This window comes from Pygocentrus nattereri, chromosome 11 (assembly GCF_015220715.1).
Source record: "Pygocentrus nattereri isolate fPygNat1 chromosome 11, fPygNat1.pri, whole genome shotgun sequence".
NCBI lineage: Eukaryota > Metazoa > Chordata > Actinopteri > Characiformes > Serrasalmidae > Pygocentrus > Pygocentrus nattereri.
Window position 1 is genome coordinate 13,134,175 of NC_051221.1, and position 25,992 is coordinate 13,160,166.

Sequence of the window (25,992 nt, forward strand, 5' to 3'; positions counted from 1 at the left end):
TACTTACATGGCCCCGCCCACATGCAGGAGGCACGTCTTAATTGGCTGGTAGGGAGGCGGTGTCCCTTTGCTCTGCTTTCGCATTGGTTAAGAAAAGCTTCAGTCCCGACTCCAGCCCTCAAGCCACGCCCCTGCACGGCAGCTGCTGCTTTTTTTATCCTCATGGAGTCAGCGACAAAGTAAGAGCACTCTGGTGGGCAGGTCAGGGTGTGAAATGAAGCTTTCCCCCTTGAAGTCAAGGCAGATCTGAGGAATGGCTCGGTTCTCGGACTTGTTCATGCCATGTTTGGTAAGGGTAATCACTGTCCAGTGTAATCAGGGCATGTCTTTGTGATCAAATAGATCAAATGTGAAGCTGTGGAACCACAAGGTGATTATCAGGCCTAATGTGAGCCGAATGTAGACCTGACGTAGTCTTGTAAGGTCAGACAACTTAGCCCAGTTAGGCCTACGCTCTTAAAAGGATGGTTCTTCATGGGTTCAACAACTAAGGGAATGGTTCTGTTTAGATCCCTGAGTTTTATATAGAACTACACTTATTGCAAAAATGGTTCTGCATAACACTCGGTTAAGCTGTCTGAGCTTATTAGAACTACACCCTTAACAACGAAGGTTCTTAAAGGGTTCTTTAGTGAAGGGAATGGTTCTGTACAGTACCGTGAACACTCATGCATGCTTCAGTTTGAATGTGTTGTATATGTTGACCATGGTTCTGTATGGCACTAAAAAGGGTTCTTCTATTGTTGAAAGCTGAAAAAGACATTTCACGATGCCAAGAACTATTTTTGCAGTAAAAACGAGTGTTTATGGTACTGTCTAGAACCACTCCCTTCACTAAAGAACTGTTGAAGAACCATCTTTGTTAAGAGTGTGGTTTTAATGAGCTCAGACGACTTAACCCAGTTAATCCTATAAGAGCAGCAAACCATGGCGTACAGAGACGCTGCATACATAAACCCTTTTGCTTCATTAAAGGGTTCTTTGCATAGTGAAAGTGGTTCTTTAGATTCATGGAGATGGTTGTCATGTGCTGTAGATGGTTCTATAAAGAACCTTTTTGAAAAGGGTTCTATATGGCAAAAAAAGGGTTCTTATATTGTTACAATGTAAGGCTCGTTACAATAGAAGAATCCTTTTCGGTGCTATTTGGACCCAGTTCAAAAAGGTTCTTTATAGAACCATTTACAGCACATTCTCCACCCTGCTCCTGGTTCTATATAGAAACATCTCAATTAATTCTACATCAGCCCTTTCTTAACCTTTGGACCAAAGAGACTGTTTATTTTTTTACCGTGCCTTTAAGAATGATGTATGTAAATTGCCTGTGCTCTGATTGGCTGTACTGCATTGCGCTTCTTTTTAAAAGCCCAGGCTGAAGCCCTCCTTATAACCTCAAAGTGAGCAGACAGATTTATGCAAGTGTGCTTTTTTTTTGTGACATCACAAAAACAGTCCATGCAAAACAGGCACTTAGTTTCCCTATATAGACTGCATAAGCCAAGGAGTGAACAGCATGATTTGATGCTTTAATAATCTTTACAAACTATATGCAGTTAGTAAAAAAATGTGACGACAAATTTGATTTTCTATGATATACCCCTTTCAGTGGATTCCCTATGTGTTATTCATATATGTCTATAAAACCCTGTTTACTGGGGGGGGGGGGGTTTCTCGAGGCAAACAAACTTAAGTCAAGACTCTAAACTCAACAGAGACACTTATCAGCGATTTCCAAGGGCGATTTATTTATTACCAAACTGCTGTGGTTTGTCCAGGGAATATTTGACGTTTAAAGGGAATCTACATAATGATCAGCAATGCACCAGAAAGCAATTTCCAGGGAGATAAACAAATAAATAAATAAAGCTAATGAATTAAAATCTCTAATCCAGTGTGACGTCTTTAAGCAGCTCCGGTGGTAAACAGTGAAGGCTGCCATTTCACAGTTCTACAGCGCCCCCTTGTGTTTCACAGTGAATACAGCTCACAGTGTTGTTGAAAAACACTGGGCAAACCAAACCAAGCTCACTCACACAAACACTGACCTGTTTACAGTTAAAGCTGTAGGTTACATTTGGTAAAATTAAACAATATTTGTTTAAAAAGAAAAAGCTGCATGAGTTGCATCACTGATTAAATGTAGCTTTAGAGCTTTAATCAGACCGTAAAAGAAGCATAAACATATATAGGTTGCCATCCACGTGATGGTTACTGTCACAATACGAATCTAACAAGTCTGTTAGTGATACAGTGGTGCCAAAAATATTTGGGCATCCGTGCCATGCTTAAAAATGTACTAAGCTTATTGTATTAGAAAACAAAATGTCATACTAAACAGACCCTTCAGAGACAAAGCAAGTTTCTTAGAAGGCTTTTGCAGGTTTGCATCCAGGATGCCTTCACACACCTCTGAGTTCATGATCCCATCAATGAACACAAGTTCACTGACACCACTGTCAGTAAACAGCCCCAGACTTTGACTTTCCTCCTCTGCGCTTTACAGTACTATTAGTTTTGCCTGGTTGGAGTTCTTCTCCAAGTTTTCTCCATCAGTTTGAGGTGTTTTTCTCTGGAACAGATACATCTTGATGAACATTTTACAAAGCAATCTAAAGGGCTTCACTGGTGTTTACTAATGATTAACCTTCAATATGCAGATGATGCAGCTCTCACGGCAGAAAACTGTGAAGTCCTGAGGGCCCTTATAAGGACGGTTGAAGAAAAGAGTCAAAATCAGGGACTTCAGCTCAATATGAATACTAGTTTTATGACAGCGTAAAGGCCCGCTAACTTTACCATTGATGGAGAAGATACAGAAATGGTGGACAGCTTTTTCCCACTCTGATCAGTTATTAACAACAGAGGATCCAGAACTCAAGAAATACGACAGATTGGCACAGAACAGTCTGAAGGAGCTTGAAAAGACCTTGAAATGCAACAATTAATCTCTACAGACGAGGAGCAGAACTGTCCAGGCTGTGGTTTTCTCTGTGGTTCTTTATGGGGGTTAAAGCTCAGTAAGAAACAAGCGAGACAGGAAAAACACAAACTTTAGTGTTGGCAAAGACTTTTAAGAGTAACTTGGATGGCAAAGAAGACAAACGAGTGGATCCTCGACCAAATCAAGAATCACCTCTTACTTGAAGCCCATATAGCCAAACGGAAGCTCTTATTTTATTCTCAGAAGAGCCATTTTTATTGGAAAAGAACACTGTGCTTGGAAGAGTTGAAGGTAAAAGAGGACAACCAGCTACAAGATGGATGGAGACAATCAGAAGGATCGTTAATCTGCCAGTCAGAAGCTTAAAGACCTAAACAGAAGACAGGATGTTCTAGAGAAACACTGTCCATGCATTCGCCAGGAGTCGGAAACGACTTGACGGCAATACACAGTAATAGTAATTATGGTTAAAGTGTGCAAATACATTTTGGGGCAACTGTATATCACAAAGAAGAAGACAGTAGTCCTTTAGTTGTCTCCCTGGCCAATGAGAACGAAACAAACCCTAATTCAGATTCCTTTCTGTTCTGAAGGAGAAAGCTGATGGAAGACTGAAGAAGCTATGAAAGGAAAGAAGACAGAAGATAGATAGGGAGCAGAAGAGGGACAGACAAACGGACAGGAAGATAAACAAATAGACAGACAATAAGAGAAAGAGAGCATACAATTAATACCTTCATTTTTAGCATCAGTTCATTTGTTGTAACTGTTTCATGCAGTCATTTACATGTATAGAGAATGTAAGCATGTAAAGCAAAAACCCGTCTGGCCCTTTCAGAGTGACAGCATGTTCTGCATAGTGTAAAGTTTTAATACCTCCATCGATTTTTCAAATTCTCTGCATAATTCAGTGGTCATGATGTAAACAAAGTCATTGATGTCAAATAGTTCACTGTAGAGAAACTTACTGACTCTGATTTCTTTACAGCGGCGCTGATAGGAACCAAATGTCATGATGTCTACAACACAAATCAAGCCATTTAGTTACTATCCAAAACCACCAGTGAACCTACACGTCTTCTGAGTTTTATTAATGTTTATGATAGTAAAATAGTTGTAAATCTTAAAACAATAAGCTGTTAATAAGATGTTTTTCTGTATTATTTGGCCTTCTTTCCAAGTTTTAGCCCTTATTCTTGTGAACAATCCAGACTCAGTAAGGTTCTCTATATTGGAGCATTTCACACTGAATCACTCTAAATTACTTTGTCTACATCTTAATGATTTAATTATGCAGACATTTACATCGACATTTCAACAACATCGTATTTATATTTAAACCAATGAGAGCTTTATATCATTTCTATGCGCAGATCCCCTTTGATAATGTAGTTTACCAACACTTGAATTAAGGAAAGTGTTACTCTGCCCACAGTGAGGTCAAATGAAGTGGTCCAAGGCCAGGACATAAGGTCTTGTATGTAATATATCTGAATCCAGAAGCTCCCAGATGTTTCCATGCCTTATAAGAACTGGAAAGTCTAAAAAGAAATTAGGCTAAATGCACAATAACAACAGGCTTTTATGAGATCCAAGTAAAAAATATAAATAATAAATAACAAAAACTGAAATTAGTCTCTGGTTTCACAAAATAAAGGACACTTTATTTAATTCAATGTAAAAAAAACACAATCACATATGGATATATTAATGGTATATGGTAGATAAGTCTGCACAACAGTCTATAAATCTCCCTGTTGTGCCAAGATATAAACCAGTTAGTACCACTTATAACACACAGTGGGTAGTTCAAGGATAACAAACTTAAAAGTCAAATGTTGGTAATGTTAGATATGCAGACATACAGTGTAGACTGGTGTATTGTTATGATGCTGATAGTTCTACCGTGCATAGTGAATTGTCTCACTGAGTGATAAAAACCTCAGATCATATAAAACTTTGTTACTGCTGTATTTTCATGCTCTGTCATTTCATGAGTCCTGTCAATGCTAAGAATAAACATGTAAACTCACTGGACAAAACATTAGTCACCTGCAACTGAAACGTACCTAATTGCTTGTAATACCTCCACAAGGACAAATAACAGCTGCGATTCAATTTGGCTTGGACTGCACAGGTTTCTGGATGTAGGTGACATCGATGTTCAGCCACTCCTGCATCAAAGAATTGCGCAAATCGGCCAGATTTCGCCTTCCCTGGCATCTCACTTGTTGTTCCAGGTAGTTCCACAGATTTTCAAGAGGTTTCAAATCTGGTGACGATGAACATGACACCGAGCACCATTCACATACAGGGAGAAACGAGATTCATCGGACCAGATAACATGTTTCCAGTCACGAACAGTCCAATTTTTGTATCTCAACGTCCACTGTAACCGGGCACCTTTGTGAGCAGAAGTGAGCGAAGGCCCCATAATTTCAAGGTACGCAGGTCCCTGTGGAGTGTTCTTTCAGAAATTGGTTGTGAAGAACCTGCATTGACTTCTTGAAGCAATGCTCACCTGGAAGCGAAGTGATTTTTATTCACAAGCCATGAAGCTTCCCAGCATTCCTTGCCTGTCAGTTTTGTCTTTTGGCCATAATTCTTATGAGAATTTTCGTAGATGGGGATTTTGGCCACTGCTGGTGGATCTGTACACCCATACGCTTCAACACACTTGCAAATACAGCTACTTCCTTCACACTGTGGCCTTTGGCCGCCCGAATGTAATCACTCCATTTTGCCAATCATTAACATCTGCTTTGTGACCCATTTTCCACACACTAAACAAGACATTCACTGCACTGTACCACCTCTTCTCAATCTATGAATCTCATTGTACACCCTGCATATATATATATATATATATATATATATATATATATATATATATATATATATATATACTGTATATATTGGCTGATCATCCTCATGCCACAACATCTGCAGGAGCCTGAAGTTACTACCACCTTAAACATGCAAGGTGACTAACTGTTTGTCCGGGAAGCTTATGGTTCATTATCATAGGAAGGTTTAACATGAAAGTAAAAAAGGTAACACATTATAAAGTGTCATAAGATATTTTCATTTTTTAGTGAAAGGTACTAAATCACAATATGTCTTAGTAGATAATACTGCAATACTTTCACAATCACAATTTTGAGAGTCATATTGTGGCTCAAGTATCGTGATTATATAATACTGAGAGACCTCTTCTAATCCTCCCTCCAGTTACGATAAACTTAGTCTGTATAGTGAAATGTATTCTACAATAACCAAAAGCATATTTCAGTGATGACCCATCTGCTGCTCCATGTTGTGCTGCTGTCATTGTAAACCATGTGAATAGGCGGAGTGCTCCGAGCAAGGCTTTGAAAGTGTGCAAATAAGTCAACTGAAAGACAAAACAGAGGAAAGGGATGACAAAACAGCTCACATGGGTAAGACAGGGGTGAAAAAATCTTAAACAGTAAACAATAATAACTGACACTGACAGAGTTTAATCAATAGTCCTGGTGTGTTAAAACCGAGGCAGTTCAGGGGCTTTTCAGCACAGCTGTCTTCTTAACCGTTCTGCCTGGAAGGAATATTCATTAACTCTGTGAGAAAACCTTGATTTCAGACATGAGCCTCATATGCTGCTTCTTAATGAAGTAGCTCTGAAGCATAAGAAAAGTAGTTGAAGTGCGCATGCGACGTTTGCTCATGTGCAGTGTGGATATGACGAGTGAATGACTGCAAAAAGTTACATCTTGTCAAGTGAAATTGTGAAATTTAGTTGATGCATCTAGTATTTCTCGTTTTGGTATTGTTGTAAGTTTATTATCAGATTATTAAACTTTAAGATGAAGAGACCTTTATCAGTCCCACAACGGGGAAATTAACCCATCCGTCAAGCGAAACACCGCACACACTAGGGGGGCAGTGAGCACACTTGCCCGGAGAGGTGAGCAGCCCTATCCACAGCGCCCGGGGAGCAGTTGGGGGTCAGGTGCTTTGCTCAAGGGCACCTCAGGCACACACTGTCGGCTCTGGGGATCCAACTGGTGACCTTCTGGTCACAGGGCCGGGTCCCGACCCTCCAGCCCACGACTGCCCCAAATCTACACTCTGCATATTTCTATACTCTGAAAACGATGCTTCCTCAAAGGTAGAACAAAGAACCCTATGTATGATTAAAGGGTTCTTTGCTTTGTGAACTTGTTCTTCAGTCTGATGTGCTGTAGATGGTTCTGTATAGAACCTTTTTGAAAATGCGATGTCAGTCTTGATACAATAGAAGAACCCTTTGAGATGCTGTACAGAACACTTTTCAAAAAAGTTCTGTATAGAACCATGAACACTCAAAGAACCCTATGCATGAGTAACGGGTTCTCTGCATTGTGAAATGGTTCTTAAGATTGATGTACAACGTTCTGTACATGGTTCTATATAGATGCTTTTTAAAAAGGGTTCTATACAGCACCAAAAAGGGTTCTTCTATTGTTACAGTCAGGCTTATTACAATAGAAGAACTGTTTTTGGTGCTGTATAGAACCCTTTTCAAAAAGGTTCTTTATAGAACCATTTTCTTTATAAAAGAACCCTTAAAGAACCACATTTTAAAAACTTTTAAACACCTTTTAAAAACATTTTAAAACTTATGAATGATAAAACTTTGTGATTTTACTGTGATGATCTGACTGTACTGGCAGAAAATGTAGCTTATTTCAGGTGTATTTCTTGCAACAAGCAACACAGTGAGATATGATTACTTACTAAAGTGAGATAATAACATGCGTACCTAGTATGTATTGTTGGCTTTTTTTATCTTGCACATCTACTAAACGCTGATTTAAATACCTGCTTGCTCAACTCAGTCGATTTGTAAAGAACCCAGTCATAATGTTTATATGCATTATAAGGATATATGGAAAGTCTAATGATGAAACGATGATTTTAGGCTAAATGCACAATAACAACTGGCTTTTACAAGATGGAAGTAAAAAAAAAAAAATTCAACCCCAGTTCCACTGAAGTTGGGACGTTGTGTAAAAGCCGTTTGAACATTAAATATCATGTCTTTGTAGTGTATTCAATTAAATATAGGTTGAAAAGGATTCGCAAATCATCTTATTCTGTTTTTATTTATGTTTTACACAACGTCCCAACTTCACCGGAATTGGGGTTATACACACACACACACACACACACACACACACACATACACACACACACACACACACACACACACACACACACACATTTCCAGTTAACTATTAGTAGATCTACATCTGTACGAATCTTGTGTCAACTATTTTTCTCACACTGGCTCTGAGTAGACTTACAGTGTTCTAAAAAACTGATTTATTCATATTTATCGTGAACCCTGCTCATATATTTGTTCTAATCTATCTCTACTTACTCCTGAGACCAGGTGACACAGTTTATTTACACGGCTCAGGTGTGAGCTGATGGTGTAAATGTAAAACATCACACAGGTGAACGCTACCTGTTAGTGTGGATTTTGCCTGTAGTTTTATCCATTTTTATACAAAGCAGTTTGTCATATGCCAGTCAGTTTGGTATTACTTTACAACTCCTCAAACACTGACCAACTATTGACTGATCAATAACTTTTGAGGGGGGGTGGGGTGTTAATTGTGGACATGTATTCTCATGTATTTGAAATGCATATCTAATACACTGCAGTCCATGCCAAACACTAAAATGTATTTGAGAGTATTTATTATTGTCATATAAACCCAAAAATATTTTGAAATAGCTTTGAAATAAAAAAAAAATTAAATGTAGGAAATATTACACATAAAATTCTAACACATAAAATAAACACATCTTTATGTATTTATCAAATATGAAAATATCCAAAATACTTATCTAATGCACTTCACTGTTTGGAAATCTTTTAAAATGAATTAGTATCCAGTTTCATAATTTTGCTCACCAGCCAATGAAGCTTTAACATGGCAAAAGCAAGTGTTGTTGGTATTGATAGGCTGAAAAAATGCAGTTATGATTTGATACCTTTATTATTTGACATACATTTTGTGTGAGTGTCTCACCTCATATGCATTCAGTTCATGTACACTTAGTTTTATCTGTAAAACCTTTATTAAAACTACATATGATTGGAAAAATATAATTACAAATTACAAATAAGTGCGTTTTAAAATTAATATTTAACCAATACCTGTTTTGGCCATTTTCATACACTGCATATATATTTGATAAACACATTTGGAATATATTTGTCTTCCACTTTTTTTTTATTAATACATTTTTTTGGTTTGTTTTTTTGTGGAACTATTCCATTAAATGACCTTATGCTGCCATTAATGCTGGTTGTGTCCAGCAGTGGGCGCTACACTCAACAACCAGGGCAGATGAAGAGTGGTTGATATTGTAAGGTCACTCAGTGAACTATCACATCTACTAACGCCATGCAAGCTTAAAAGACCAACAGTCACTATATTCTAATGATGTAGTCTAATATTTATATTCAGTCGATTTATTCAGTCTCAGTGCTCTGTGTTTCTAACTGCAGTGATTATGTGAAGCATCTCTTACTCTCTCACTGCTGGTTCTAAAAACACACCTGACACAACAGTATGACAGCTCAGAGGGAGCCAGACCCCAAAAATAGCACTCTTCTCCTTTAGAGCAGAGGATGGAGACGGAGACGGCCGCGCTCACACACAGACTGATGCTGTCCTGACATAAAAATACTGACACCAACTGTTTTCTTTAATCAGCTGTTTTAAAGAAATGACATGTGGATTTGATGCTGACTCATGGCAGCATAATCAGCAAACATTAGGTTATTTAAATGTTGTATATATTTAACATATTTCAGCATAATTAAATGGTTGAGATGTAAACTAGACACTCAGAGTGGTTTGGTGAGAAATGCTCCCTTGTTTAGAAAACTACAGAGTCAGAACTGTTCAGGAATCAGACCAGGGGGTTTTTGCCTATAAAAGCCTTTATTTTTCCTTACAGCAAATAATTAATGTTTAAAAATGCCTGAGACCTTGTTTAAGGATAGTTTAGAGTATACACACACATGCGCAGACACACACACACACACACACACACACACACACACATCCATCATCTAAACCGCTTATCCTCCTGGGTCGCGGCGGGTTGCTGGAGCCTATCCCAGCTGTAATTGGGCCGAAAGCAAGGTCACCAGTCCATCGCAGGGCATTTTGAGTAAATATATATATATATACATTTATATACACACACACAAAGTGTATATATATATATATATATATATATATATATATATATATATATATACTTACTCTAAGTATATAGTATATGTTTATAATTAATGGTAATTAATTTTGTTAGTAAATAAAATGGCTAAATGGATATATTTGCATTGTGGATTTGACAACCGCAGGTTCCTATCACCACCACTGTTTCACACCAAACCGCTCTGAATGACTTTGACATCATGCACAAATTTTGAATCGGTAAAATTCTCCTGATATTTCTCACCTGTTATCTCACAAGCACAATTTTACAGTAACAGATTCATGGAAATGTTTGGGCGTCCCTGGTCCAATGACATATTTTGTTGATTTTCTAAATGAAAATAAATGAGCAAATCCTCTACAAAGAACACACATCTGCACATTTGAATGCATGATTACTGTTTAATTACTAAAGAAAAAACATTTCAGAACAACTAAAACATAAAATGTGGCCTGTGCAAAAGTTAGGCCAATTATGTATTGCATGTTTTAGTTTCACCAAAATGTCGAACTCAAAATAAACAGAAATTAAATAGCAAATAAATGATTATTTGGGTAACAGCTCAGCCTTCTGCACTGTAGACTGGGGTTCAATCCCCCCCTCTGGGTAAGCACCCTACACTAGACCAATAAGAGTCCCTGGGCTAGACTCCTAACATTACCTTCGCCTACCTATGTAAAATGATCAAAATTGTAAGTCATTTTGGATAAGAGTGTCTACCAAATGCCGTAAATGTGATGAATAGTACATTTTAGGTAGAAATTGTGCACTAAAATTAGCAGAAAATACCAGATTTAGGTGCGTTCTCTGTGGATGACGTGTGAACTTACAGTATTTTCACTTAGAGAATCACAAAAAAACACCAGGGCTGTTCAAACATTTGCGTACAACTGAAATAGAGATAGTTAATAGCTTATTCAAACCAGTGTAAAGACTTTTAGTATGAGTACAGGAACACAATACTTTGTGTTGGACCAATAGACAATCAGTGGTATCATGTATATCCTAACATACTCAGCACACCACTGGGCTCGGCAGCCTGTGTCTTGGTGCAGCGTGCTGTTGCTGAGTGCCAGGCTGCTGTGCAGTCATAGGGCTTCTCACTGCACTGACATCATCAGCCAGCTCATACAAACAAGAACAGCATACAGAGACAAACATAAAGCCTACAGAGACAAACTGAGACGCACTCAGAGAGACAGAAGACGTGGAGACACCCTGACACATATCATATAAATCCTAACTGCTTATAAATAAATGTATAACATGATTGATGTGGAACTTTGAAAAAGTAAGATGTTTCAGTGTGTCCAAAGTGATGAACATAACGAAGTTCTTATGAAACGATCATCTAAAATGTTCAAATGTGTTGCATTTCTAAAGTATTAGTCCAGCGTTTTGAACTTCTCAAGATTTTCTACTATTAATCATGAACGACTTTGAAAAAGTAAGACATTTAAATGTGTCCAGAATGATGAACAGAGATGTGGGTGACTGTAAAGTGACCAAGAACTGTAAATGAAGTTTGTACAAAATGTGCAAAATGTGTTGCATTTAAAAAGTATTAGTCCAATCTTGAGGTAAAAAAGATGACCAAAACTACTGTAAACAAGCACTTACATTATACTGATTATGAATTATTAATCAGTTCTTGCTGTTCATATAAAAACATGAAACATTCAGTAAGACTACAAGTTTATAATGTGGCCACACTGTCGAGTTTCGGGAAGGTGGCCATGCAAGGTGGCTCTGGGGTGCTCCACACTCCCACTTAAAAAGGACAGTTATTGTTGCTGTTGTGGTTGTTGTTGTTACTGTTGCTGGGCTGTTCAGGGTAAATTGTGTCTGAAGAGGGTGGACTTTGTGTGTAACGGGTAGTTAGAAGTGTGTCATGTGTCGTATCCTTGTGTATTTCTTGCTGCCTGTTGAAGCGCCTGTTTAAAATTAAAGAGCATTTGCCTGTACGTCCTATGTTGTTTGCGTCTTCTTCTGATCTGACACTGGAATAACATTTGAATCTAAATTATGCTTTTAATGTGTAAATAACAATATATAAATGATGCCATATCACCTTATAATTCCATATTTATGTTTTGTTTTGCATCTGTTGTTGACCTAATAGGAACATTCAATGCGAATGGACCAATAGAAACGGAAAAATAGAAAAATCAAAGACCGCTCTTTATTTATTTCATTTCCAGTCAAAATGGTCATTACGTACTAAAGTTTCAGCATCCAGAACATATTTTAATAGAAAATTACAGAGAAACCTCAACAACTAACCACTTTTTTCCACCGTTTACCATTATTGCATCTTCTGTTCTTTTTGACACACTTGCTTTCAGTTTTTTCAGTTTTCTGCTTTTACTTCATCAAGCAATCCCAAACATATTCAGTGATGTTGAGGTCTGGACTCTGGGGGTGGTCAGTCCATTGTTGTGAGAACACCAGCATTCTTTGTTTAATGTGTCTCCTTTTCTCCGTAAGAGAACAGCTACACATCCTTTCAGAGCCACAGTGCTGAGTGGTCTTCTCACAGTGGAAGGATGGACAGAAACACCTGTGGATGTTTTCAGATCTGAAGCCACTTGATCTTCTCCTCTCTCTTGAAGATGAAAGCTTTCAACACTGTTTAATCTGATGGGGACAGTTTTGGTCTCTACCAGATCTTACACGGTTGTTAGGAGCATCATTTACTTTATAGAGTTTTGGAAACTCCTGTTTGTTCACTTATTTTCCCCTTTCCTTATGCAAGTGAGCTCTTTTCTATTTAATCTCCTCAGAAATATTCCTTGAAAAACTTTTACATAGTGGCTGTTTTTGTGCTGACAACCTGTAGCATGATGTAATGTGTGTCTGCAGTGTGCCAGGGCCCCGACTGCCAAGGTGCTGTCATAGCGCGTCTCCCTGCACAGCACATGCAAACAAGAACAGCATGCAGAGACAAACAAAAAGCCCACAGAGACAAACCGAGAGACGCAGGGAGAGAGCAAGGACACAGAGACACGCTCACACACACGCTCAGAGAGGCAGACAGAGCCTAACACAGATAGGAGCAGACAGGCTGACACTGGAGGAGGGGAGACCACTCACTTTCTCTTGTCTTTGTCCTTTTTGATGGTGTGTGTGATGGAGCTCTGCAGCATGTGTGCCTGCAGCGCCTCCGCCGCCACCTTCCTCCTGCTGAACGAGTTCATCTCCTCCTCCAGCTCATGCCGCTTCTGCTCCAAACTCCTCTTCTCCTCCTGATGCACACGCTTCAGCTGCTCGAAGCGCTCATGCAGCTGCACACACACATAAACACACACAGGTTAGTTCTACGCTGTATCGGGATGTGGCGTCATACGCATGTCCTACACTTATGTGGGTATCTCTGTAATAATATAACCCTATCTATATGCAATTATCTGTGTAATAATACCCCTCCCACCACGCCACCACCCCACCTATCATCAGGAGAAAAAGCTCAGCTACTGCAGAGACCCTAAAGGACTTGATTAGTCAGCATGGGCTTCATGTCCACCAGTAGAGTGTTTATTCCCCAGGACGTCCTTCCCTGGCCCCTGACCTCTCTCTCTCGCTCCTTCAGCTCCGCCTCCGTCTCCTTCACTTTGTTGACGAACATCTGCCGCATGTCCTCCTCGCTGCGCTGCAGTTCAGCCAGGAACTCTTTCCTCTTGGCAACATAGATGTCGTGCAGACTGAGGAGGACCAGAGAGACACCAAAAACCTCAGCAAACATCAACAGCTCTTCTCTCCAGACAGCTGCACTTACACATCTCAGCAGCTACACACCAGATCTAAAACTGCAGTTAAACAAAATCTCTCTTTGGATTGTTTTATAGAGAGCAAAACAGAAAACGACTGAGAAAAGTGAACCCCAGTGGAATCTTATAGGAATGGGTTATATGTCGCCATTACTTGTCAGCTTCTTTAGCCCTGTAGTGCTTGTGCATAAACTAAAGATGCGAATGTCAGCCAACAAACATGTCTTGGCTACATATATATATAAAATGTATGTTTACATTTATGGCATTTGGCTGACGCTCTAATCCAGAGCAACTTACAATTTGATCATTTTTACACAAGTAGGCAAAGGTAGTGTTAGGAGTCTTGCCCAAGGACCCTTATTGGTATAGTGTAGGGTGCTTAGCCAGATGGGGGATTGAACCCTAGTCTACAGCGTAGAAGGCAGAGGTGTTAACCACTACACTACACCAACCACAACTACAACTACACAACCACATATGTTTGTGTATATATGTGTAGACAAACTGTATATATGGGACATATGTATATTTAATATATCTTATGGGTACATATATATAAGTATCTACATTTAATCCTAACCTTAGTTTTGCTCTTTCAGTTTCTCAATTAAAGAATAATTCATAAAGTACACAAAGTCATGTTGTTGGGTTTAATCTGCTTCCCTGAAATGCTCTGAGACAGAGGGCTCCATATTACATGTGCCATATAAAACAGTACAGTACACAATACAGAAGCTGAGCACACTAGAATCCACACCTGGTGCTGTTTAACCAGATAAGACCAGCAGTCAGACACCAAACATGTCTGGGCTGATCGATTACTTTTGCAGTAGGGAGGAGAAACTGTGTGCATTTTTATGTGTGAGTTTTACCAAACTACTGCATTACGTGTGGAGGGGCTGTCAACCCTGCAGCAGTACCTGAATGGCTGTGTGTCAGTGTCGGTGTCTTTAAAGCCCATCTCCTCCAGTTTGCAGCGGCGGTAGAGCTCGTAGTGGCGTGTGTGTGTCTGCTCCCGCAGGTCTTCCATGTTCACCCGGATCAGCATCTCTCTCAGCTTCACAAAGTCACAGTGACTCTCATTCTCTACTGCACTCCAACACACAAACACACATACTACTTAGACTGGCTTCACACAGTGAAACATTCATGCAACTAGTTGCGTGTTGTGAGTTGCAAACAACTCAGGTTCCATGCAACTTGACAGTCACACAAAGCAATTCAAACACAATCAAAATCGCATGCAGCACATTCAATTGCTCTAACACAATGGACTCCAAGTGTGGTCCTGCAGAACTACCTTCCTACTGAGCCTAGTCCCAACCACAATTTGCCACACCTGCTCCACTTGCATTAGATACTCACCCTGCACCACTCCCCATGGGTACTGCCTGGCTCGCACCAGCTTATTTCCCACTTTCACCTCCTCACAGCTCCCCACAACAGCAAACGGCATATGTGCCTGCAACACAAATCCACTGAGTGAAAACACCTGCTGGCCATTATAGCATCTGCACTTTCATCTGTTTTGTGGAATTCTTTATAACATTTTGAGGCTTGTAATAATTTAGGCCTGCAGTTTGCACAATGCTAATTTGTATTAGCTTCCATTGCATGTTTGTTACATAAGCCTCATAGCTTCAGAGCAAAACTAAACAAGCAAATTTCAGACATCAAACATGTCTTGGCTGACTGACTACATTTGGGTGGAGGGAAAAGTATTTGAATGATTTTTCAGCAAACTATTCCTTCGACCACTTTTTTTTGCTACATTATGTGGCCGTACACATTCAATCCCAATCCCAAATTTCAACACATGAAAGGTCTCAATATTCCCGCCTCAGGTGTGTCAGATGATGGAATATAACAACATTACTGGGAGGCCACATGGAGACAAGATTGGGACTGTCTGTGTCAGATGCTCAGTACTGTTTTCAAGTTCATAAAGGTACAATATTATAACACAATCAGATATTTCCACAGACTGTATCTGTGATAGCCTGTCATTTTAGCACATCCTGTACTATTTTGAACCCTGTTAACCTAACAGAGCTTTCATTGGGTTCACATTTCAGTTCTTCGCTCTCCTAACTACATCACTTACACAGTAGTGGTTAAAGGGTCAAAGCATTTTTTCCTTTACCCCTTTAAATGGCAAGGGCTCACCAGCAGGCCCAGAATTTTATTACACGCTTCTATGACCTAAGAACAGCCCAGCCAGTTTGCACTGAAGTGTCTGTAGATGCTGACTAATAACCCCTAGTAATAAGCCTGGGATTTTAGAAGTTCAAATTAAATGTGCACTTGAATTTGACTCACGTTCATGGTAGAGTTGATTTCTGTAACAGCTTCATCGTCTGTTGGAAACTGGTAAATCTGAACGCCGTTGCTGACCAGTTCGCTCATAATCTTAATCTTAAATTTCTGAAGCTCGCACTTAGAGATGGTGTCCGCCTTTGCGATAAGGGGAATTAAGTTCACCTGTCAGAAAATAAAGTTCATTTTAATTCATGCAATACATTGTTTTTCAACCCTACTTCATATCATCCAGTTCAGAATTCAGAAGCTTTGTAATACTGAAATATCAAGACACAAATCATTCCTGTTAATGGGAAGCACTGTCAGCTGCATTTTAACCCTTTAAACTCTAAGGGCACACAATTACTTGCTCTCATAATGACATACCTTGTAGTTACTGAATAATTTACATTACTAAGTTATGTAATAATAAGTCTTAATCATAATACCTGAGCGATAATCTAGCAGTTTAAGAGGTATAAATATAAAATACCTCACTGTCCAACTTCATGGTGACCATGAAGTAAGTTAACCTTAAAGCCTATATCTAAACATTACTTTTAGTCTGTTAGCTGTCTGCCTAGCTCACCAAACTAGATCTAGTTAAACGAATAATTAAAGCTGCTTGCATTGTTACTTATATACATGCAATTTGTAGCTACACGCAGATGTATTAATGAGATCCTGCTAGTGTGGGTTTCCTCCCTTTCAGCCTTGTACACAAAAGTGACATGAGTGCCAACAGCTCCCTCTTGAGGAGAATCTTCAGCCTGCTAAGTGTGGCTTCATAATGACCCACTGCCACCCTGATTACCATTAAAAATGCAAACTAATCAATTGAAAGAACTGCGAAATGTAATCAAAGATAAAAAACAAACTAATCGATTTTTAAATTTAGTAACAATGATAGTCCTTTTGCAATGTGCTCTGGTCTTATGATTAAAAACAAGATAATAAGACAGTAGTTTAAAGGTCAAACATATAAAAGTTGCGACACATCTAGTACCTTACTGTCCAGTTTCTTCATGGTGACCAGATCTAAAGACTTTAATGAATGGCCTGTAGGGGAGATGAAGTACAGGCAGATGTGGATTCTCGTGTCGTGGTAATTATGGAGGGAACGTTTGATCTTCAGCTCCTCTTGGAGGAAGTGTTCAAACTGGGTATCAATGTAGTCCACAATGGGCTTATAGCTACAGAGGGCAAAAGAAGAAATATATTCATCCATCCATCACAAGATGTAGCTTCATGAATTCTGTGTTGATCAATGCAAAAAAATCCATAGAATCACAGAATATTTTTAAACAATAAGTCCATATTGTTTGTTGCTTTGTGGTGTAATCCTTTCAGGCACCGTGCCCATTCCAGTTGCACTACTTATTTCTGTTTGTTATTTTTGTGAATTTTTTAAAAAGAGTTTAAGAAAATGATGCTGCCCAAATGCAGTGGGTGGAATGAGCCACTTACAAGCACAGTGGACTATGATACAAGTGAAAACAGTAAATCTGCTTTCTAACTATTATATTAATATTTGCCATGCATAACTTAAGCTTTAAAAGCTTACAGTTGAAGGTGATATTAGTTAAACAGTAAGTATAAATCTTGTAAATATAAACATTGTCAATCCTTCTGGACAGAAGGTCTCGATGTAAACAATAGAGCCCAAGAGAATCACTCTACAGAATAAAAACCTGTTATTGTTTGCATTGTGCGGCTGTTACCATTATTTTGATGAAGTTATCAAGTATTAATTAATCAAGTAATCAGTTTTTAAAATATAAAAGTAAACCTTAAAATTGAATGTAATTGAACAAGAACAACTTATACAAAGCAAAGATTTGTTTTTTACTGGAACACACACAAAATATAAAAAAGCATGCAAATTGGTGCGCCGATCAACGCTGCAAAAAATGGTATGTTGCCACATAAAATTTGTTTTAAATAATTATATTAAGTCAATATATTGGCAGATCATTTTGCTTGATTTAGGAAATTATCTGCCAGTATAGTGAGATCATTTTACGTGATAAAATGACATAAAACAAGTAAAAAAATGTCTAGAAATAAGACAGATAATCTTATAATAATCTTGTAAGTCGCTCTGGATAAGAGCATCTGCCAAATGCTGTAAATGTAAATGTAAATAATAAGTGCACAACCATCTCATGGGAAATGTTAGATATTTCAAATAAATTTAAGATCATTTCACTTGACAAGGTACCATTTCTGAAGTGAAACTTCGAGACGCCATTAGGGCAATGTAAGACATGCGTTATGAAGGGTATCCACAGGTAAGGTAAAGCCACTTTGAGAAGTTTAGAAATCTTTAATGCACAATAGTAATTTGCTCTGTGATGGGATATTATATGGCGTTTTCTCCAGTGATGACATTCAAGTTGATCTTAGCACTGTCTGTCTTTACTGGTCCTTTTCTCACCACGCCCACATTAACTTAGTATGTGCTCACTGTTAGATGAAGATGAATAACATTCATATATCGTTTAAGAGTTTTTTCAGACGTACGGGTGATAAAAGGCCTTTTTATAGAAAAAGACAGCAGAAGCAGAAGCTTCAAGAATAAAGAAAGCCTCTTTCAACAGAAGATATGAGGAGTGATTCCTCATATGATCCATATGTGAATGACCATCAGAGGTGGACTAAGGACACAAATCATGTAGTTGAGTTAAAGTAGAGATGCCCAAGATAAAATAAGTCTCCAGTAAAATTAGAAGTTCCTCCCTTTAGACCTCCACTTGAGTAAAAGTACTAAAGTAATTACCTTCAAATGTACTTAAGTATCAAAAGTAAAAGTACTGAAAGAGTAATTCTGGCTCTGATGTCCTGTTATCATTTTTATAACCAGACTGGCTTCATGAACTCATTTCAGGTGAAAGTCCTCCAGCGTCTCTCTTGGTAAACCAGTCTTTTAATAGAACGTCATTAATTAGTGACGCTGACGTCTATTAAAATGATCATAAGCACAAAACACTGAAGGTAAACAGTTTCCATCAGGGAGAACCGAGTGGCTCTGAAATCACTTTTACACACAAGCAAAGTTTCAGTTTAGGATTTATTTACAACTTAGTTCCAAGTTTAAGTTGAATAAAAACTGGCTTTAAACTCAGGATCACAGATGAGCTCCTTTACTGTGTTGATCTGTAGGCGTCTGTTCATAAACATAAACCAGCCCAAACTAATTTACTATAAAATGAAACAGTGTTTGTAGAAATTCAGAAAAAAGCCGCGTCAGTCTCGACTGCATATGTGGACATATTTCTATATTGTGCTCTATTTACAGGTTAGGTTAGTTCATCATTGGTGTTCTTGCTTTGTGGTTCTTTTGTTTTGACATGTTATGTTTTTATACACAGAGAAACTGTGAACAGAGAAATTTTGATTTCTCAAAATGTAGTGGAGGAAAAAGTCAGATATTAGACTCTGAAATGTAGTGGAGTGAAAGGAAAATTCGCCCAAAATGGAAATACTTAAGTAAAATACAGATACAGAAAAAACTACTTAAGTACAGTAACTAATTACATTTACTTGGTTACTGTCCACCACTGGTGACCATGGCGAATCATCCATGTGCAGGTATAAAAACTATTTGAGTTTACAAATGACGATGGACTGAAAGGTATGTGTGTTGTGTTTAAGCAAGGTAAATATGTCTAATTTTCTGTATATTCTGGTCTCCACCACCCTTTTCCCACACCTCCTGCACCCACACCCTTCAGAAGACCAGTCTGCAAGAATATTATCAGTATTAAATGGGTCTGCGGTGCTAGAAAGGTTCGGAACCACTGCTTTAATTATCTTGCCCAAATAGAGAAAACAGACCCAAATCCCTTGGATTTTGGCAGTGGTTCTGAAATGAGGTCCAGAGTGGGCTAATGCCCAGCCAAAGCCCTTAGAGGAAAGTCTGTCCACTCACAGGCCATCTTGGCAATGCCGAGACATAAAAGACCATCGGAGAGACTCGAAACTAAAGGCCAACTTTCAGTTTAAAAAACATAATTTAAACCACTAAAATCTGCCAAAAATCTCAGGAATAGTTTACAGTGTTTGGCTGCACAAAAGCTTTGTGTAGGTTGTTCTTTCTACTGCGCTCACCTAATCTATACAACTGAGGGGGGCGTTTCCCACTAGCAGCTTTACCAGTTAGCCGACTGGCTCTTTTTATTGAAGATGAGACAAGAAGCTAGGATGAGAGTTCCATCTCAACTTCCAACCAGTGACCTGCCTCCTCCTTTATAACATCTCTGGTTCAGCCGTGCTTAATTAACAAAATGAACAGGCCCAGTGTCCAGAGCAAGAATAACCATGTTTAACGCTACCTCTCCTCTTTATTGACCTGGTCACCAAAACCAACAGTGTCCACAATCGTCAGCTTGAGGTCAACATTACTCTCCTGTAGGTTGTAGGTCCTGTGCCGTAAATAGACCGTGTTCTGGAAGTGGTTGACCTCTTCGTTCTCAAACGTTGTGTTGAAGAGAGTGTTCATTAGTGATGACTTCCCGATCCCTGTTTCGCCTGAGGAGACCAGAGGAACACGGCTTCAGTCGAAAACCTATCAAACGTCCAACAGCCACTCACAGCTCTTGCACTTTTCTCTGCTCCATTGCTTACCTACACAGAGGATGTTGAAGCAGAAGCCCTGGGAGACGGATTTGCTGACCAGCTGGTCAGGAAGGCTGTCGAAACCAACATGACCACGGAGGGTCAGCGTCCTCTTCTCCTCAGTCTGATTGAGATGAAAACACACACAAAAAAAATCTGATGAGACTCTTAAGCACACAGCTGACACTTTATTAGAAACACCGACCTTAGACCTTTACTCACTGGACATTTTAACAGAAACACCGGCCATGTCTGTTCACTTTGTACAGTGCTGTGAAAAAGAAATTGCCCCCTCACTAATGCATATTTGTCACGCTTGAATGTTTCACCTCAGCAAACTGTTTTTAATATTAGACACTAATGATCTAAGTAAACACATAACGCTAATCAACTAGTTAACCAAATTCAATTGAATTCTGGGTTCAGTTTCACTGGCCACACCCAGGCTTGATCACTGCCAGACCTGTTGAATCTGAACATCACTTAAATGTAACCTGTCTGAAAATGTGAAGCAGCTAGAAGGTCTCAAAATGCAGCACACGATGCCATGAGATTCAAATTCAGATGCAAAACAAAGTCATTGAAATCCACCAGTCTTGAAAGGGTTACAAAGCCATTGCTAAGCCTCTGTGACTCCAGTGAACCACAATGAGAGCCATTATCACAAACACAAGCCGTTATTAGGTTTAGGGAGGAAATTACTTTTTCACATGGGTGATACAGGTTTTGAATAAATCTTTATCTTCAGTAAACGGAATGATCATTTAAAATGCTGCTTTTTGTGTTTACTCATGCTGTCTTTATCCTATATTCAAATGAATTGGATGATCTGAAATACTTAATCAAAAATAGAGGAAATCAAGTGAGGACCAAATAACTTTTTTGCAGCACTGTATGTTTACAATTACTGACTGTAACACAGCTGATGTGTTGACTCCTGGCAACCGACAAACCCAGACTCATCCATCGGATTGCCAGACGGAGAAGTGTGATTCGTCACTCCAGAGAACCCGTCTCCACTGTTCCAGAGTCCAGTGGCGGCGCTTTACACCACTGCATTCGATGCTGTGCATTGAGCTTGGTGATGTAAGAAGGCCACATGAAGTTTGGAGGTCTGTAGTGATTGACTCTGCAGAAAGTTGGCGACCTCTGCGCACTATGAGTCTCAGCATCTGCTGACCACGCTCTGTCATTTTACGTGACCGACCACTTCGTGGCTGAGATGCTGCCGTTCCCAATCACTTCCACTTTGTTATAATCCCACTGACAGTTGACTGGAATATTTAGTAGTGAGGAAATTTCACGACTGGACTTGTTGCACAGGTGGCGTCCGATCACGGTACCACGCTGGACTTCACTGAGCTCCTGAGAGCGACCCATTCTTTCACTAATGTCTGTAGAAGCAGTCTGCAGGCCTAGGGGCTCGGCTTTATACACCTGTGGCCATGAAAGTGATTGGAACACCTGAATTCAGTGATTTGGATGGGTGAGTGAAAACCTTTGGCAATATAGTGTATATTAACTAAATGCAACAACAGCATTGAGACATCACATTATTAAAGGAGAACAGCAGACTAACTTTATCTTTCTGCAGGCCCCATAGTGACTGTTCTGTTGGCAGAATGAAAATAAACCCAGTTAGTTTAAATTACCATCATCAAATAAAATATTTTCCCTGTGACCCAGACTAAGTACTCTGATTTCCCTGCTTTCAGGCAGACTAGGACACTGCTGGCTCTGGGTGAAATGTTTAGCCTCCATTAAGCTGCTAGTGAGCAGTGAGGGGTAGAAGGGGAGGGGTGAGAACCCCCTGCTGTGAAAACACTTCACACCTCTCCACAAAGACGACCGTGCAGAGACAAAACAGGCAGCACAACTTCAGCTTTTTTGATATCAAATTACTAATTTGATTAATTAATCATTTGAATTATCTCTGTATATTATCATTTGTAAAACACTTTGAATGACCACTGTGTATGAAAGGTGCTATATAAATACACTTGCCTTGGGCAAGGAGGGGGACAGCATGTTAGATGCAGGTTGTAACTAAACCCTGCAGGAAAGTAGATGTCCTGGAGGACGGCTGGAAGCAGTGACACACCCTATCTGTACCACTTCCCCGCTGATGTGAGTGGTCAGTCTGGAGCAATTCTCTACAGTGAATCCATGAAGGCAGCACTTGGGCTCTTAAACAGGGCAGCAGGCCAGCAGGGCTGGAGCTGAATTGAGATGCATGGCTCAATGGCTCACCGCAGCGATGAGACCAGCCCTAGAAACACACAGCAGGCTGAGGGCTTCACAGCGCCAGCTTCTGTACAAGCACAACACAGCATTTCACTCACTGCCGTCATCTGCTCTGCTGTCCCACTGCTCTTAACACACACACACACAATGGACATAGAGGCCTCTTTATATACCCCCACACCCCCTTAGTGCCCTCACCCTGTAAAATAACCATAAAGAATCAGTCATGCCTCTTTTTTCTTGAAATTAAATATATTACCATCTCAGTAAAACAAACTCTGGCAAATTCGTTACATTACATTAAAGGGTCCATATAATGGGAAACTACATTTTCTTCACTTGAAACACTGAAACATTATTATGTTCGTTCGCTCCTCTGTATGCTTTGAAACTATAATACATACATGCATGCATACATGGAAACTAAGCTGGATTAACAGCATACAGTGAACTCACTGTTTTTGTGATGTCATAAAAACAGATTTGCCTATATCCACCTAGTTCAGCCTGCAGCGGTTTAGCCCAGAATTACGGCTGTTTTTGTCATAGGAAACCGCATACATGTCATGAACAGACCTTAAGGGGTGAAACTAAAATACAGTATTAAAGTAAGAAATGAGCCCTTTAATATGAATAATGCAATACGGCCTGTATTATTCGTTATTCATATGGAATTCATATGTAATGCAGTCCCAGTTAATGACTAAATGACTATGAATTCTCATAATTTCTTGCTCTATAAAGGGGGTAAAACATCACTGAAGTGCATGATGACTGTCATGTCAACTTGTCGCTAGGTATTGATCCTCTTCTGGCGGTTAATCAGTGCTCTAGAGGGAGATCAATAATGGTCGCAGACCAGTGGTGCAGAATGTTGGTCACTGTATGGGTGTGAAAGTGAAACCCTGCTGTCTGAACACGTTCTGTCACTCAGTTTCACTGATTTTAATTGCAGCAGCTGACCAGAGCAATAAAAGCAGCGGTGAAATGGTAATGCAGGCTGTTTACGTCGAGTTAAGCCCTGTTAGCATCACTTAAAAAGGGAAAATTAACTGGGGCAAAAGTCTTAATGTTAAAAATCAAGTAATTTCATAAAAACACAGGACAAATATCTTCATATTAAATAGGACACAAGGAATGTTTTATAGCCTCATATACAAAATAAAAGTCCCCCTTGCACTAGTGCATTTGTACAAGTTTAAACTGATGTACTAAATAGTACACATACATACAGCCATGTGCAAATGTTTGGGCACCCCTTGATCAGATTATTAAATAATAAAAAAAATACAAACCTAAAATGTGGCCTGTGCAAAAGTAATGGCACATTTGATATTTTAGGTTTAATTTCTTTTTTCTAATATGTTCAGCATATAAATAGAAATTGTGCACTAAAATTAGCATAAAAATGCCATATTTAAGTCTGGTCACTGCAGAGTTAATGTGTGAACTCTTTCACTTCGAAAATCACCAAAACATTTGACCAAGGGTGTTCAAACTTCTACATACGACTGTATAAGCGTTCACAGTTTGTCACTGTGTATGTAAACGCTTTGTATAAAGTAATCAATGGATGAAAGTCGCAGAAACTCAACAGGCTTTATGTCTTACTGGGGAGCAGCTACAGACCAGCGACGCTCTGAGACTAAACTGTTCCCACAAAAACACAGAGAATAAAACTGAATGGTCACTTACAGGCTGTATGTCTACGTCCACAGTGGCCATTCTGACAGCGGGTCGTCAATGTTGTCGTCTACTCCGCGACTGAAACTTCCCTCTGAGCCTCTTCGGTATGGCCGCTTGATGGCAACACCCTCTGAATTAAAATGCAGCTCAGGCAGCTTAGATGCTTAAATGCCGTCCTCCACAAACTTGGCAGCTCCAGTTTTCCTTGCACTGAGGGAATGTGCGCACTAAATACCCTTAAAGTGGAATTCTACGAATTTTTCTACATTTCTGCATAATGAAATGGTTAAGAATTACAATTAATACCAATCAAATGAGGAAACTGACTGCATTAAAGGGAAATTCCACCAACTTTACAAAAATGTTGCTGCGATGTGAACAAAGTCATTCAGAGTGGTTTGGTGTAAAACGCTCTGTTTGTGAGAATTTCTTACTGCGTCAGAATTGTTCACAGTGGGGGTGATAGGAACCAGATGTCTGAAGGGTTTAATGCCTCTAAAAGCTATATCACAGAGACTTATTACTAAAAAATATGTAAATATAAAACAAATTTAAATACTCTGCCTCATACCTGACACAATGCTTTATGATAGTTTTAAGACCAGAGTTTGCCATAAAATATATCTTTTAAAAAGTAATCATGGACCATTCTGCCATATTAGTTCCAAGAGTACAAGAATAAAGTTTTAAGTGCATTAATTAAGAGAATAATAAGCCAATTATATACAAAAATATCATTTATAGGGTGATCTATGCCTTCTGTTGGAAGGTGGCTGTGCCAGTCCCTAACCCCTAAACCTCGACTTATCTTCTTTTAAAGATCATTTTACTTCTTTTAAAGTGAAGCTGAAAGATTTCGATTCATCATTAGTTCAATTTGGAAAAAATTAAGTAGAAAAACAATTTATTAAAAAAATGTCTCGCATTTTCATGTCACTATTGAAACAAAACAAACCGTTTTAGTCTGTGGGTGGAGCCTAATTTTGGCCATGCTTGTATATTTTAGAGCAGTAAGTGAGACTGCATCCCTGTCCCTCATGGCCACATGGTGAGCACTTACATCTAATTGTTTTGAAGTAAAAGTGTCCCAAAGTCTAAAAATCAGTGTTGAACATTAAGAGCTGTCACCACTGAAACACACAAGTTCTGTAAATGAACTTTTTGTGTTTT

The 25,992-nt window shown here is 39.1% G+C and overlaps 1 protein-coding gene and 1 long non-coding RNA gene across 3 annotated transcripts; one reads left to right on the plus strand and one right to left on the minus strand.

Annotated features, from left to right (window-relative positions):
- The first annotated feature begins 16 nt into the window (after nt 1-16).
- Nucleotides 17-4,719, plus strand: LOC119264282. The gene is made up of 2 exons (XR_005130941.1): nt 17-289; nt 3,535-4,719. It is a non-coding gene; the product is annotated as an uncharacterized LOC119264282 (long non-coding RNA).
- Nucleotides 1,725-24,985, minus strand: LOC108435605 (septin-8-A-like). Of its 2 annotated transcripts, none has more exons than XM_017711560.2 (10): nt 24,832-24,861; nt 20,902-21,016; nt 20,610-20,805; nt 17,282-17,468; nt 16,297-16,458; nt 15,343-15,439; nt 14,898-15,066; nt 13,776-13,908; nt 13,301-13,491; nt 1,725-3,561 (listed from the first exon to the last, which is right to left on the minus strand). In XM_017711560.2, exons 1-10 carry the CDS (start codon nt 24,859-24,861, stop codon nt 3,507-3,509), a joined length of 1,335 nt encoding a protein of 444 aa, XP_017567049.1. In that variant the 3' UTR covers nt 1,725-3,506. The 2 variants fall into 2 exon arrangements, with proteins under 2 accessions (XP_017567049.1, XP_017567050.1); XM_017711561.2 differs by lacking the exon at nt 1,725-3,561 and adding an exon at nt 5,835-6,335 and having other exon boundaries at nt 24,832-24,985.
- Nucleotides 24,986-25,992: the final 1,007 nt, after the last annotated feature.

What these genes read in the sequence shown, in the direction of transcription:
- LOC108435605 (XM_017711560.2), bottom strand. Translation starts at nt 24,861, where the DNA reads ATGGCCACTGTGGACGTAGACATACAGCCT. An exon ending in CTTCAACATCCTCTGTGTAG is followed by an intron (nt 20,806 to 20,901) that starts GTAAGCAATGGA and finishes TGGTCTCCTCAG; the next exon opens with GCGAAACAGGGATCGGGAAG. An exon ending in TGAAGGAGCGAGAGAGAGAG is followed by an intron (nt 13,492 to 13,775) that starts GTCAGGGGCCAG and finishes GTGTGTGTGCAG; the next exon opens with CTGCATGAGCGCTTCGAGCA.